Source organism: Panthera onca, chromosome A2 (assembly GCF_046562875.1).
Source record: "Panthera onca isolate mPanOnc1 chromosome A2, mPanOnc1 haplotype 2, whole genome shotgun sequence".
Classification (NCBI taxonomy): Eukaryota; Metazoa; Chordata; class Mammalia; order Carnivora; family Felidae; genus Panthera; species Panthera onca.
The window spans coordinates 87,052,628-87,068,879 of record NC_138340.1 but is presented as its reverse complement, the minus strand read 5'-3'; the positions used below and the strand labels follow the sequence as shown (position 1 = coordinate 87,068,879).

The following is a 16,252-nucleotide window of genomic DNA, read 5'->3' as shown; positions in this document are numbered from 1 at the left end:
TACTTTGTTTGGCATGTAAGTTTAAACCGAAAATTAGGTTCAGACTACAAATTGAATGTTCCAACCCCTGAGTTAACCAATCCAGAACCAAAGGTAGCAGATGCCCAGAGAAGACAAACTAGATAGGGTAATGCCATGGGGGCCCTAGGGAGCTAACACCAGCCTAAAGAAACAGAACTGGGTGCTTGGGTGGCTCAGTCAGTTAAGCTTTCAATTTCAGCTCAGGTCATGATCTCACGGCTCATGAGTTCGAGCCCCGCGTCAGGCTCTGTGCTGACAGCTCAGAGCTTAGAACCTGCTGTGGATTCTGTGACTCCCTCTCTCTTTCTGCCCCTTCTCTGCTCATGCTCTGTCTCTCAAAAAATAAATAAACGTTAAAAAAATTTTTTTAAACTGAGAACAACCACAATGGGCAGTGAGAGGAAATGTGGGGAATGCAGAAGAGAAAAATTAGATGACATGATTGCTGTGCTTTAAAGTCTTAACGTATATAGAGGGAAAAGTTGTAAATAAGGACAAGTAATGAAAAACAATGTGGAAATTTCAGGATCCAAAATGTTTCTTAAAATCTCCACATACAGGGGTGCCTGGGCAGCTCAGTCAGTTAAGTGTCCAACTTTTGGTTTCAGCTCAGGTCATGATCTTATGGTTCGTGAGATCCAGCGCCAGAGTGGGGTTCTGCGCTGACAGAAAAAAACCTTTAAAAGAAAAATCTTCATATAAAGCTCCAGCTCAAAAATTGCATTTTCATAAATTGTAAACAAGCAGGGGTTTTGTTGTTGTTGTTGTTCATTTGTTTTTCATTGTGCCACAGTCATAGTATTTTCCCCTTCATAGAGTATGAGTAAATTAAAACAGTGATCTAGCAACATAATCTCCCCGAAGGAAGCCAATATGGCGAATTAACCAGTTTGCTGAAGGTCACAGCCTTCCTATTGTGTTTGGAGATTTCCAAATTTGATTATGGAGAAGAGAAGATATCAATGGTCAACTACCAGCAACATGTTGGTTTACAAAACACATTTTTGATGTGTTTACAAAACACATTGTTTCTGAGAATAATACATACTAAAACATGGGAAGATTTTAATTTGTTCATGCTAAGTATCAAACACACACACTTTGTTGCGTTTGAAAGCATTATTAAATTATGAATTTCTAAAAATGCAACATTTTATTATAGTCTTTTTTAGAAATTCAGACTACATTCTCAATAAAATAAAATTCAGATCATGTTTCTTTTAATGTAGCTCTTTCTTTTAATGTAGCAATGTCCTCGTTAATGGAAATTGTTCCAAAGCCTTCTTCAAGCCATGAGGTTATTTTAAACTCAACTCATTCAGGTAGACCAGAGAAACAAGGTCCCTACAAGCATCTAAGGATACTTCTAGAATGGGGACTGGACAGTGAGGAGGGGTGAAACAGGCAGATAGAGATTGCTTCCATGAAAGTAGCCCCATGTTTATATATTTTATGCACTGAGGCTCTCTTTTAAGTTTTGATGAAACTATGTGTTACAAGAGTTTTGTCAATGACAAAAATGGCAACATTATATGAGATTAGCTATTCAAGAAGATACTTTTTAACCTTAAGATTTATGCATGTAGATGACTTTTCACAGGAAAATACATCTGGGTTTTTAATGTCTTATCATAGTGGAGACAGTGTCCTTTGTTCTGTAAATAAGCAGAACTCCATTCAAATACTATTTTTTCCCTTTTTTCTCTTTACCAAAGATACCCTTTATCTACTCTATTTTTCCTTCCTGAGTTTCCTCTCTTCCACCTTTTTTTTTCTTTCTTTCCCTTCATGTTAATGTATAAAGTGGTTAAAGTTGTAAAATATTTAAAAAGTAACTTTATAAAAGAATAAAATACATCTATCTATTTATTTCTCTGTATCTCTGTTTCTGTGTATTAATACTGCCTAACTTGAAGATGAATGAATAATTAGTATAGCTGATGTGGACAATATATAGGACCCCGGGAGCTCAACTTGCAGGATTTGTTTACCATTTAGAAAGCCAGGGCCAACAAACATTTCAGCTGAGTTTTTGCTGCTGTTGCTAGTTTATAAAGGATTTTTGAGAGCAAATGTTCAGATTTAAGAAATTAATCTGTAGTCATGGTTAATAATATCAGTGGAGAAAATGTACAAAGCAAACAATTTTGATTAATTTATCATATACATGTAATTTTAAATTAGGTTTGGTTTTATTTTGTTCTGTTCTGTTACCCCAGTGGTATTAATTCTCATTCCATAGCACACCAGCCTCACTGGTTCATGTAAGTGTCCCGTATTATGAGTGTGTGTGTGGTTTTGTGTTTGTTCATTTATTAACTCATTCATTTTCTTTCATCTCATTTTCTTTTTCCATTCCCTTCTGTTCACGAGCAACTATAATAATTTTTGATACTTCTGATATCTTTGTAAAATATATAATGTTAATTGGTACAAATGTCATTTTAATGTAAATAAAGCATCATTGCCCTATAGACCAGATCCTGTTTCTCACTTGCTTTTACTTGGAAATGGCTTTAAGATGGATCCACCTTTTGGTGTTAATGCCTGTTACGGCCTTTTTCCTGCACCCTGTGCCAAGGGTTTCCATCTTGAGCATTTACTATGCTCTCATTGTCCATTTCTCCTGATACTGCCCCCTCCTACAAATAGACACACAAGAAGATTTCTGGGTCACAGAGTGTACATGTGTATAATTTAATGATGTTCTGCCACATTGCCCTCCAGAGAGATGCACTTATCCATTCCCATTAAAATAATTACATGTTTGTACATTGTAATCACGCAGTTGTTTTCTTTTCATCTGATGTAGAATGAGGGTGAAGCTGAACAAGCATCCAGCAAGTATAATCTCCCTTGGAGTCAGGGTCCCCTAATCCTACATCTTGGGCAACACGTGGCATTTTCTGGATTTTAAACTTTTGCAATGTGATGAGAGCTAAGTAGTATCTCATCATTGCTTTAATTCATACTTTCTAATCACTGATGAGTCTGGGGTCTATTTTGTATATACTTACGACACTTTTAAAATTCTTTCTCTGTACTCTTAAAAACTGAGAACAAACTGAGGGTTGATGGGGGGTGGGAGGGAGGGGAGGGTGGGTGATGGGTATTGAGGAGGGCACCTGTTGGGATGAGCACTGGGTGTTGTATGGAAACCAATTTGACAATAAATTTCATATATTGAAATATAAAATAGAATTCTTTCTCTGTGAATTATCTTAATTTTACTAACTGCCAAGATATTTCTGTTGTCTTTCTAGTAGAGTATCATTTTTATGAATTTTTATGGCAACATCAAATATTACCTATAAGGTGGTAATGATCGCATAAGTGACTATGGAGTGCCTGCTGCATGCTAAGTGCTAAAAAAAATAGTTGTGGGGGAAAAAAGTCATCGGGTTTTGTGTGATACACATTTGGATATACCTCTGAGATTTCAACTGTTAACTCAATAAATTTAATCCATAAGATGTTTGTGATGTAATGGTAAATATTAAATATGGACAGAAATAACATACATGAAATCCTATACTACAAAGAATAGTATATAATAGTTTTAGGAGCATATAAAGTTAGGTAATCCCAGAAGTTATAAAAACACATAGTTGAGAAAGTTTTATGTTGATTGATTTTCTTTAATTTTTAATTTTTTTTAAATGTATTGTCTTTTTTTTTTGTTTTTAATAACATGTTAAGTGTAAGATTTTGAGCAGCAAATTCTGTCATGAACTGTTGCACATTTAATAAAAATTCAAATTATCTTAGTTTTCCTGTTAAGAGTTATTAGTATAGGTACTTTCTAGGGATATAATCGAAACATCACCTGGACAGTCTAAAAGTTGAACAGTTCATTAACATACATGTTGATATAATTTAAAATAAAGAAAACATAGATGTTTGCTCATAATGCTAAATAATAGATATAACCATTCATATGTACACTGTCTTCCAGGAATTATTTCTAAAACAAAGTCAATAAAAAGTTATCTTAAGATTGACTATGCTTTGGGGCGCTTGGGTGGCTCAGTTGGCTGAGCGTCTGACTTCAGCTCAGGTCACGATCTCGCAGTTTGTGAGTTCGAGCCCCGCATCAGGCTCTGTGCTGACAGCTCAGAGCCTGGAGCCTGCTTCAGATTCTGTGTGTGTGTGTGTGTGTGTGTGTGTGTGTGTGTGTGTGTGTGTGTCTGCCCTTCCCCCACTTGTGCTCCGTCTCTCTATCAAAAATAAATAAAATGTAAAAAAAATTTTTTTTAAAGATTGGCTATGCTTCCATTCAAGTCAATTAAGTGATAAAATACTACTTTAGTGAACCTCCGTGTAGCCTGGTCATATTCAACAAATTTTTACCTGCATTTTAAAATAGTTTGTAGGATTCTTCAATTAACACTTTCCAGAACATTGTATTTGAAATCATACCATACTCAATTCTCACAACTATTAGAACCTTGTTATGAATTAATAAGGAGTGATTGGTTATATTCACGTGGTTATTTTAGTATGGTTCTTGTAGGATTTTAGGGAGTTGGAGAGGCAATGGATAAGGAAGGTATTACTAAATGATGACATTCCCTGTAGCATCTGATGCTCACCATTGGAACCAAGAATAAAAAGTTTAAAGTGCTGGCAAAATCGTTTTGAACTGCAGTCCTGCACCAGCTCTGGTGGGAAACTGAATGAAGAGAAAAGAAGTTCAGCTGGTATACCACAGGAACAGAACAGATCGTGTAGCTTATGACCTCATGTGTATATTATAGGCCAGATTTCTGGTTATCTGTATATTTTTCTCAGCAGTTGTATTAATGACCCTAACTAGTTTTCCTGTTTTAATACTAGAAGCATTTTAAATTTCATTGGATAATCATGCTTTGTAAATTTGCCCCTTTGTTTTGAGAGGTGAAAAATGAGCAAATTAATCAAGAGAAGAGGCATGAAGATTATGCAGCTACTTCTTTTCATAGAATCTTCTTTTGCCGAAAAGTGACAATGCAATTATAACACTATAATTTGTTTCAATTCAAGATGGTCTCTACATAAATATACTCTTTATCGTGACTTTTAGAAGAGTGGGTTTTTCAGTGTGCTCTTCCTTTTGCTGTGCTAAATTTTTCTTTAGTGGTATCATCATTGTCTTTTATGTAATTTTCTCATTTTATATGTACAACAGCCTGGGATTATTGAATTAAACCTAAGGCCCGTCTGAAGGTAAAGTCTTCTTTGGAGTAAGTTATAGAAAAGCCATTTTTGTTGTGTTATTGTGAACATTTTTATGGACTTATTTTGCCGTTTCACTGTAGTAAAAGTATTTCCCTTACTTGTTTACAACTGGCAATATGCTTTCCAATGTATATCAAAATCATTAAAACTTTTGAAGATTTAATTATTCTCTGTTTGGAATTTTCCACGGAAGGCACTGGTGAGCAGTAGGGACTTTCACATAGACCTCTCTGAAGCTCATTGAAAACCTAATTATTCAACAAGTATTTCTGTTTATTTAAATAAAGCCTAGTTAGGGCAGACGATATTTTCTTAGGTAAAGCTGGTAGCATTCACAAATTTGGGGGCACTATGACTTTGGATAGTCTCATCTAATTTATATCCATTTCCCATAGCTACGTAGTAGAGCCAGGTGATTCTTGCCAAATATGCCCCCCTAGATTATTTTGACAGCTCATATAAAATAGATGAAAGACATGGAATTTAAAATGTTGAAGTATGATGTCACTACTTTTTTTAAGCGAAAATTATCTTTCTAGATAGGAAACACGAAATGCCCTGTAATTAGTCCAGCAACATAATCGATGCGATCCAGTGCAAAAAGAAAACGTAGAGTTCTTTGTTGAAACATTATTAAGAGTTTCGAAATGACAATAGCGAAGCATTAAATCAAGCGTGGGCCCTTCTGAGCACAGGGCCTTGTGCTTCTACACAGGCCACACCCCTCCTCCCCACTCCCCCCTCCCCCTCCCCCACCCATGAAGCCGGCTTGTCTGTAACATGCCTGCAGATTGTACTCAGGAACACCTTACATGCAGTGAAGAAAAAGAAAAACATACCCCGCGGAAAACTGTATTATCTGAGCAAACTTGAAGCAGTACAAATTTCTCAAGGAGAGCCTCAAAACAAACTACTAATCACTTTTTTTCCCCTCTCCCACCCATTCCATGATGGAATATGGAAGTTTATACTCTTCTAGATACGTGTTCCCCATGGAGAAATTATATTGCTGCTTGTGATGGTTTGTTTTTTTTTTTTTTACCTACACAAGATTGGCCTGAGCAATATATATTCAATGATGTTTTCTTTCTGAAAGCAGTGTGAACATAATGCATGTGTTTGGTAATGTTTAATAGATTTCAGATGCAACATTTTGCATGTTATGTTACACAGGTCTAATGTGTTCAGGTAAATGATGAAATCAAACTACGGGCGGTTGTGGTATTACTGTTCAAAGAACTTTGAACTGATGGTCTCTGAAATGGTGTGCTGAGTTGGTTTTTAAATGCAGAGCCCTGTGTGTCTTCTCTGCCCTGTGGACCCAGACTAGAAATACGACACATTTTTTTTTTTTTTTTATACTTGAATTTGTCTTTTTAGGGATGCAAGTGTTGGAATGGAATGGAATTCCTTTAACTTCTAAAACATATGAAGAAGTGCAGAGTATCATTGGTCAGCAAAGTGGGGAAGCAGAAATATGTGTAAGACTGTGAGTTTTTCCCCATCTTTTTGTTTCCATTTTTTTGGCTATTCATGGCTCTTTTAATTTAAAATTGTTAAGGTGGAACCTTTGCCAGTCAGCAAGATTTTCAGTAATTAGAACATAAAGTGAATACAAGTTTTTATAGATTTCTTGTGTTCAGAATCAAAATCTAAAGCATAGTAAGAATTCAGCTGATTTTGTTTCTGATATTGTCAGTAGCTGTCCCCTTTCATGCTTTTATTGAAACATGCTTCATTTAAATGAAAGCCTAAACCCATTTAGGTTTCCTGTGTGTGTATAGTATTTCAAAATGAGCTTATGTTTAATCCATAAAGATTTCACCTTAAATAATCATTTTTATCAGCTGACTTTTAACAGCATTGCAAGTATATATTTGGTTAGAAGGGTGAGCATGCTTGGAAGTTGCTTTATATCATTAACCACTTCTCATTTACCTACTGAAGAAAAAAAAAAAACAAAACTCAGGGTAGTTGGAAAAGAGGGACTTTTGTCTCAGGTTTCCTCAACTTCTTTCTCAATTTCTTTGTTTTAATTTTTAGGGACCTCAATATGCTATCAGACTCTGAAAATCCCCAGCACCTGGAGCTTCATGAGCCACCGAAAGCTGGTAGGTGAAAGTAATCTGCTTTCAACTGTGGGTAAAGGCGTCGATGTAAATGGAAACATCGTTGTAGAGGCAGGTGTAGCTGTAGATGAGGATGTGAGCATAGATACTGCGTAGGCAAAAATGTACTTCTAGACTAATCAATGTTTATTTATGTAATTGTAAACAAAACCAAAGCATTGCAGCTACATTTTTAGCCTTCTAGGGAAACACAGATTTGTGTATTAGACCCATTAAAGAAATTCATACAGAATTCTGGCTATGTGAGTTCACATGTTTAATTCTTTCAAAATAAATTCATCCCTTCAAAGGAATCCATGGAGCCATTTATTTGCAGTTTTAGGTTATTTTTAGACAATACTCGATTCCTTTTAGCCTAGGATTATGGGGCACTTATTGTTGAACCTTTTGATTGCTGTTAATAGTGAATAAAAAAAAAATCAACATTTAATTTCATAAGTACATGATGAAATAGATTTAACTCTATTAGCAAACAACTATAGTCTTACAAATGTTGATCAGCTGTAACATGAACACTTGTTTCATTAATTGTAGCATTATCACTTGTTTCTTCGTTTAACAAATATTTATTGAAAATTTTCTATGCTGCAGCTAGCATTCTAAGAGTCTGGGTTACTGCACTAAAGAACAGACCGTGGCTTGTAGAAATTTTCATACATCTGTGAAGTTACATTACCTTGTCATCTAGAACCCAAGTAAGTTCCATGGTGTTAAGTACCTATGAACCTGAGAAATACATAGCCATTTCTTTTTGTTGTAGTGGAGAAAGCAAAATCCCCAGGGGTTGATCCTAAGCAGTTGGCGGCAGAGCTCCAGAAGGTCTCATTACAGCAGTCACCACTGGTTCTGTCGTCCGTTGTTGAGAAAGGATCTCACGTTCATTCAGGTCCAACATCAGCAGGATCCAGTTCCGTCCCCAGCCCTGGGCAACCGGGGTCACCCTCAGTGAGCAAAAAGAAACACGGCAGCAGCAAGGTGAGAATTGTTCAGTATGACCTCTAAGTTACTTATTTTCTAGCTCCTTATTCAGACGAGGACAAAGGAAAGACGATATCGTTCTCTTGTGATTTTTCATTTCCTAATGATCTCTTGGCACAAAAAATTGCCATTTCTGAATATATGACCAAGCAAAATGTTCATGAAGATGATGTGTTTTTATATTTCTTAAAATATTTTAGCAGTTATTATTATGAGGAACTTGAAAAGTGTGTCTAATGCTCCCTGTTTCCTGGTTTTTTTCTGTATAGTGGTTGCATCAAGTTGAGCCTCTTTGTGTATGAAACATTAGCTTTGCATCTTTTTGGAAATAAGTTACCCATTAGATTGGGTTTGATAATCTAAATAAAAGGTAAAAAGGACACAGAGATAAAGAGAATTTAGGACAATAAGAAATAAAGAAAACCAGTAATATAGAATTGCCATTTTGAATTGTATCCCTATTTCCATACTAATAAATTTTCCCTTTTTGCAAGTCTTCATTTGTAATAAATGTTTCTAACATTATAATTTCCAAGATACTAGTGAATTAAAAAAAACATAGAATTAATGTTTTGAACCTTATAAAAGGAGATGAAAATGTAGACAGTTTGTAACTTTTCCCTCATAGATTTCATTCATAATGAAGAAATTCTTATTATGGTTAAAAATATGTTTGACAAAGTTTTCTTTTATTTAAACATAGATGAAGATTTCTCTTTACTTGGTAAGATGCCTGGGAGGGACAGGCTATGCTTGGGTAAACTGACTGGACTTCAGAAAACAAAAGTTTGTTTCACCAAGTATAAACACAGCAGATGTCCCCCCAAATCCCTTTTATTCAGAGAGAAACAACAAAGGTAGGATGATCTTAATCATTGCATCACAGGATGGTGTGTCCCAAAATAAATATAGCAAAGCTTCACAAAGAACAGTTTCAAGAATGGTTAGATTCAATTTCAATACAAATTTTAACACAATTATAATTTATCACATACAGTTATGTGTTAGTTTTCAAGAATTACCTCATGCAGGCTCCCTGTCTTCTGAGTTACAGACTGATATTTCTCATTCCTATCTCAAGTATCTCCAGGTAGGACACAAGAAATGAGAAAGTCGGCTTGCAAAGTTTCCACACCAAGGACATTATAGTTCTACAAGTTTCTCATCCTAATTTTTTTTTTCAGCACCTGACATCACCATCCTCCCAGGAAATTAAGTAAAAATTTGAGACCATCATTTTCTCTTCTTTTCTCTTCATTCACAATGTCTGATTAGTCACTGAATCTTAATCCTCAGAATTCTGATTTTCTATTAAGTCTCTAGTAAGTTTCTGCCTTCTCTGAACCCACCAGTTTTCTTTAGCAAAGCATTATTTCTTTTTCCAACATTATTGCACTCATTACTTGCAACTCCACTCACCGTTCTCTCTTCATTCTCAAACTACCCTCCAGCTGATCTGTGGCACAGTGACCTGATTGGGTCACTAACCTGTTTAAAATGTATCCCTGCTACCTAGAATCTTGACAGCCTCACCTGTGCCTAGGACTCTATCCTACTCAGTCTAAAAGGGCTTTTCCTTGGGAGATTATCACAGTAAGCATAACGTTCAGTCTTTACAATTGCCTTGCTAATAAATACTCTGTATATTAGAGTTGCCAGCTCATTCCTACTTTCCACAGACATTTTTTTTGGATAGCTCCTCAGTGTCCAATGAAATAAGAGCAACAGGAAGCCTTCATCCATGAAATCTATCCATATTCCAATCCTGCCTTAAAATCAGAAGATATCCATTCTTCCTTTTCTACTCCCTCCAAAGTGCCCCATCCTTTATGTATGTATCTTTATGTATGTATTTTGTATCTTGATCGTAGCTACCAGTTTTCTTATTTTATCCTCCCAATTAGGCTGCAAGTTCCTTAAGAACCAAAACCATTTCTTTTTTTTTTTTTTATGCTTTTTAAGCACATAGTGGAGGGGCTTGCACAGAACAATAATAAAATAAATAAGTAAATATTGTGAATTAAATCATCACTGGCACTTGTCATATATTCTTCAGAATATTTACAGAATTATAGTTTTAACTTTTTTGTGTTTTCATTAGGTATGAGACTAGGTATTAAATTATAAAATATTAGTGTAAGAAATGTATTAAGACTAAATATTTAAATATAGTTGGCATAATTATATACTTAGATATTTAGAACACCGTCTAGTAAATATTCTAAATGATTATTCATAAGTAATTATTAATTGGTAATAATGCTCTAAATGGTTTCTTCTGAGTAAATGTAGGTAAAATATGCATCTAAATTATTTAAATATATGTTTGTTATATAAGCTATGTATATGACTTTATCAAATTGTTATTTTGCTTAAGCTATTTCACTATGAATTTTTATCTCCAAAATTTTTATTTTATCACCTCAAGCTGTTTTGTGTCTGACATTTTAATCAAACCTTCTTCAGTTTATCTTTGAAGTTTGAATGCTTTCTTGAAAGTCATGTTATAAATAAATGATTCAATTAAAGTACTCCTTAGTTTTGGGGCACCTGGGTGGCTCAGTCGGTTGAGCATCCGACTTCAGCTCAGGTCATGATCTCGTGGATGATAGGTTTGAGCCCCATGTCAGGCTCTGTGCTGACAGCTCAGAGCCTGGAGCCTGCTTCTGATTCTGTGTCTCCCTCTCTCTCTGCCCCTCCCCCGTTCATGCTCTGTCTCTCTCTGTCTCGAAAATAAGTAAACATTAAAAAAAATTAAAATAAATGAATAAAATAAAGTACTCATTAGTTTTAAATGTTCTTATGAAATAGGTCATTGATCTCCCAAACCTTACTGGTCATAGCGCCCTTAACATCTCACTAGTTTTTTTCACGGGTCTCTTATGCCCAGAGATATACCTAAAACAGTTTTATATATTATATACTTAATTCGTATTTATGTCCTAATATCTGAGTAACCATTGGAAAAAATAATATATATAAAATGAAATAAAAATAATGTATTTGTTTCACTACACATCGTTAGGGTATTGTGCAGCTCATGGACATTGTACAACTATTCAAACTGTGAAATCAGACTGCACACTACCAAAGTGATTGCCTGTTCCATACTTGTATCACTGATTTCCATGAAGAACATTTTTTATCACTGTAATCATTAAAAACAGCCTCAGAAAGATATGGCATCCTTTAAAGGAAAGTAGCTAACTCTAATCTGGAAATGTCACTACCTGGAGCTGGTAGTTTGCTCCGTATCCAACAGATACTGATCTCTTTCCTTCCATAATTTAAAATATCCCTCCACACCGTTTTGATTTTACTGCCACACCGAGAACAATGAAAAATGGTCCGTAAGTTTCTACTCAACCCTGAATTCAGAGATATTGCATGATTACATGTCAAATGAGCTACAACTGTCAAAAAGAAGTCAAAATAAGTTACCAGTAATCACTTAGCTTTGTGTTCTGTGAGCGTTTTTTGTTTGTTTGTTTGTTTGTTTGTTTTGCTTTTTGGCTTGTGTTTTTACTTTTTGTCTCAGTTATTCTCCAGTTTTCCTCATTGGAATGCAAAGGAAACTGGTCTTAGGAAAACCCCTGTCTTTAATCAAGATAGAAATAGTTCTAGAAACTTCTATTGTCCTTCTTTTTCTAGATTCAGTTTGCTTTTCTTTAAATTTAAACAGTAAAATAATTTTTAAGTAAATATAATTGGTCACTAACTGGTAGGTTATCTTTTGCAGCCAGAACATGGTTTCAATATTAATGAATGGACATTTTTTAATGTTTTATTTTTGAGAGAGGGAAATAGAGAGCGAGAATGAGTGGGAGGAGGGGCAGAGAGAGAGAAAGACAGAGAATGCCAAGCAGACTCTGCCCTATCAGCACAGAGCCCGATGCAGGGCTCGAACCCATGAACTCTGAGACCATGACCTGAACTGAAATCAAGACTCAGATGCTTAATAGACCTAGCCACTCAGGCGCCCCTAACGAATGGACATTCTTAATAATGAGCTGAACTAAATAAAGGATACATGGCCTAGAAAATTTAACCTCAACTCTGTAATTTTACCAAAGATTACATTTTCATTCCTTAGTTATTTCATAACACAAGACCTGGAGTATAGCTGTCTTCTTTGGATTGCTCTCATTTCCAAGATAAAAATATAAAGGAAAAGGTGACAACAAGCGTATCCACCTAAATATTATGGATCTTTCCTTTTCAGGTTAATTATTAAAACAAAGCCAATATTATGTACATGTAGGCCGACAGGGCTTTACTTTGAGCGTAGCAGGCTGGCCTCCGTTTTAGTATCTCCCTGTGTTGATGCCATGTTGCCTGAAATTCTAGACCTGGAGTCCAGAACATCATCTCTCCTTTTGTACAAATTCTGCATTGAAATATAACAAGTCAGCAATCAGTCATTTTTGTTAGCATTCTGAACCAGTTTATCAGATCACATTCCTAACTGTTTTAAGTCTTTACTGACATAAGGAACTTCTTAAGGAAGTGAGAACTTGCTTGGAATAGGGTAGAACTGTAATTAAGGAATGTGAAATATTAAGAAGTGATTGCCTGGGTGCTTCACTCCAGAAGGGAGCAGAGTGGGGTTTACCACCCATCGAAGGCCAGCAAGAACGGGCTTCTGTGACGTCTGTGCTCCTAGGCAGTCACTGTCTAGAAACAGTGTCTTTGTCGTTTCACGAAAGATCGCTAAAACCTGTAAAATACTTAAATCGAGTGCTTTAAGCCAAAGTATTCGTTTCATTGAGTAATTGGAAATACAGCCCTACAGGTATAAAATTATAACTTCAAAACGGGCTGAACAAAATGAAAACTAGATTATGTATGTATAAAATCAAACACACATTGTGACGTGTAAGTAGATACCATAATCTGAAGCCGCCAAATGGATGAAATACATTTTCCAGACAGTGTGCTCTGACCAAATAGAAATTAATTTCACAAGGAAGTGGAAATGGTAAATTTTGTGAAGGGTTTATCCATTAATATATGTTCTTATTATTGCAGCCTACTGATGCAGCGAAGGTTGTCTCTCATCCAATTACAGGGGAAATTCAGGTAGGAGAATTTTTTTAAAAAATCATCATTATACCATCTTCTTCGGCTGTTTCTTCTCCCCTCACTGGTTTATTGAAATCGCAAACACTGTTAGAACTTTTCCTGTTTTATATGTGCATGTAACACATACAGGAAGAATACAATATTATGGAACAATATCTTAGTACAATATACAGTTTATAAAATCTAATTATATGTATGGAATTCTATAATTTGAAATCTGCATGATGCCTTAGCAGAATCAGTAAGTTTTATGTCTCAGTTTATACTTGTTGAATGTGTTTCAAACAGGACAGATTGTTCTGGAAATGTGAAGATTCCTCTTTAAGAGTTTCATGAGTCCAATACTATCCTCTTTTCTTCCTCCTACCAACAATTGTTATATAATTGCTGAACAATTTTCCTACAGTAGTGTTTTTCATGCCAGGGGTCATAACCAATTTTTAATCTGTAAAATCAACGTAGGGGATTTTGACTAGGAAAACAGAAGAAAAATAGTGTAAATCACTATCTTTTTTAGTTCTATACGTGTGTGTTTCTGTGTGTGTATTGTATCGTAACCCATATTTCTCACTGTGGGTCATCGTCAAAAATGTTTTAAAAAATGTACTTTAGATAATACCAAAAAGTAATCCTGGATAGATAAGAAAAACCATGTAGAAAAAAGTGACACAATGAAAAATAAGAATATTTGAAGATAGTAAGTTTCAGACAAGGGGAAGAGCACAGTAAGTCTTAGCTGCATCTCCAACATATTCTAGAGGAGATTTTCATGAAAGACTTCACAAAGGACAACAGACTTGAACTAATTTGTGGATCAGCCCTGAGAAAGGGGGAGTGTGTTCCTGGAAGAAGCAATGCTTCAAGGAAAGGTTCTGCTGGCAGAAACAATAAAAGGCAGACATCAGCTTTGCTGCAATGAAATGCTCCTGTACAAATAAGTTGAAACCAAATTAAAAAGAACCTTGCACACAAGCTGGGGGTTCTTGTTAGCCACTGCAGTAGGGCGATCGGTAAATATGTTGGATAAGGGAGACTAATTAAAAGGGATATATAGTAAGATTTCATACATCAATGGCCTGTGTAAGGAAAGCTTATAAAGGGAGGACACAAAGACAAAGAAATCAATGCCGTGATCATCTAGGCTCCCACAGATGAAAGCAAAAGTGGAGGGTGAGAATGGCATGGAAAGAGGTGCAGAATGCAGGCACCTTGCTGGCAAGACCCAGCAGCACGAGCCTGGTCACCTCTGTGCTGCACATCTTGTAGTCTCGCTATTTCCTCTTTTCTTTTTCTTTTTCTTTTTCTTTTTCTTTTTCTTTTTCTTTTTCTTTTTCTTTTTAATGTTTATTTATTTTTGAGAGAGAGACAGAGTGTGAGTAGGGGAGGAGCAGAGAGAGAGGGAGACACAGAATATAAAGCAGGATCCAGGCTCTGAGCTGTCAGCACAGAGCCCGACGCGGGGCTCGAACCGACGAATCCCAAGAACATGACCTGAACTGAAGTCGGACACTTACCAACTGAACCACCCAGGCACCCCAGCTGTTTCCTTTTTTCAGAAAACCCAACCTGATCTTTCCTTATTTCACAAGCAGCAGAGAAAATGCTAGATTTTCTGAGTTTCTGATTCATAGCTTGTTCTCTCTTACCTTTTTTTTTTTTTTTTCTTTCCTCTCTTGCCCATGGACCAGCATTTGCTGTGTTTCTTTTATGGCTTGTTATTGTTTGTTCTTCTTTTATTTTCCCTTCTCTTGAGCAGTAATCTTTAATTCTCTAGTGGAAATTTAATAATATTCCTTCTTTACTCACAGGCTCTTTTCGTTTCTTTCTCAATATTTTCTCGTGACCTTGATTTCCATTTTATTTATTTATTTTCTTGTAGCAAAACCTTTTTGCAGATGGAACCTTACATGGACACCCAAACCTACCAGCATTGGAGTGGTTCTCGTGGAGGGTTCCTGGGGACATTTCAGTCTGTCTCAGAAGCAACATCTGAGCAGCCCTAAGATTTTTCTAAGGCACTGCAGCATAAATTTTGAAAAGCACCTTTTTAGGGTAGCCTGTAGGTTTTCATTTCAATAAGAAGTGGTTTTGGTGCCTCATCAGATAAAAGTGAACTTTAAGGCTGGCAAAGAAAAGAGTAAGTGGGGGAGAATGTCTTCTTACAGTTTGGAAGCTGTTTTAAGTCTCCGTGAAATTAACTGCCGAATAATTCCATATTTCAGTACTCCATTAGAGTCCACAGTTACGGCAGTTCTGAACTTTCCATTTAAACCCTTCCTTCATGGCACTTTCTTTTATGTCACATTGCTTTCAGGATGGTCAAAGTCTAAGTTTTTGCTGCGTTGAGAGAAGCAATTGCAGATTCTTTTTCTGCCACAAAATACAACTGGACCAAAATTATGCTACAATTAGGAATTATTTTGATTACCAAATTTTAAATAGAGTTTGACTTGTCTAAATTACCCCATTTTCAACATTAAGCCTAGCATACTTGTTTCGTGTGATTATTAAAAATTCGGTTAGTATCTTTATTTATGGATCTTTTTCTTCTGAAATGCAGAGCCCTTTCTTTCTATTATTTGATAAACCAAAACAGCATCAAGCAAAATTGAGGCTTATTCAAAATGATGCCATAAAAATCTTTACATTTTGAAGGAGAAGAATTAGTTAATTCCACGATTTTAGATTATGTGGGTGTCTCAAATATTTATTTGAATTTTTCATTTTTTCCGATTCACTGACAGTTGTGTAACAGCCATTCACTAATCTAGGAAGCAGCCCCTTTTCTTTCCTGTGCAGCTTTAAAAATTAAAGAACAAGATTTT

The 16,252-nt window shown here is 35.7% G+C and overlaps 1 protein-coding gene across 6 annotated transcripts in view; it reads left to right on the top strand.

Moving 5' to 3' along the window:
- PCLO (piccolo presynaptic cytomatrix protein) overlaps window positions 1-16,252 on the top strand; it is a 439,623-nt gene that overhangs the window by 338,743 nt on the left and 84,628 nt on the right. For all 6 annotated transcript variants that reach the window (XM_060632355.3, XM_060632351.3, XM_060632353.3 and 3 more), the window contains exons 11-14: window positions 6,619-6,727; window positions 7,282-7,349; window positions 8,128-8,342; window positions 13,374-13,424. In XM_060632355.3, the coding sequence (XP_060488338.3) occupies window positions 6,619-6,727; window positions 7,282-7,349; window positions 8,128-8,342; window positions 13,374-13,424 (443 nt within the window). The remainder of the gene's footprint in view (window positions 1-6,618; window positions 6,728-7,281; window positions 7,350-8,127; window positions 8,343-13,373; window positions 13,425-16,252) is intronic.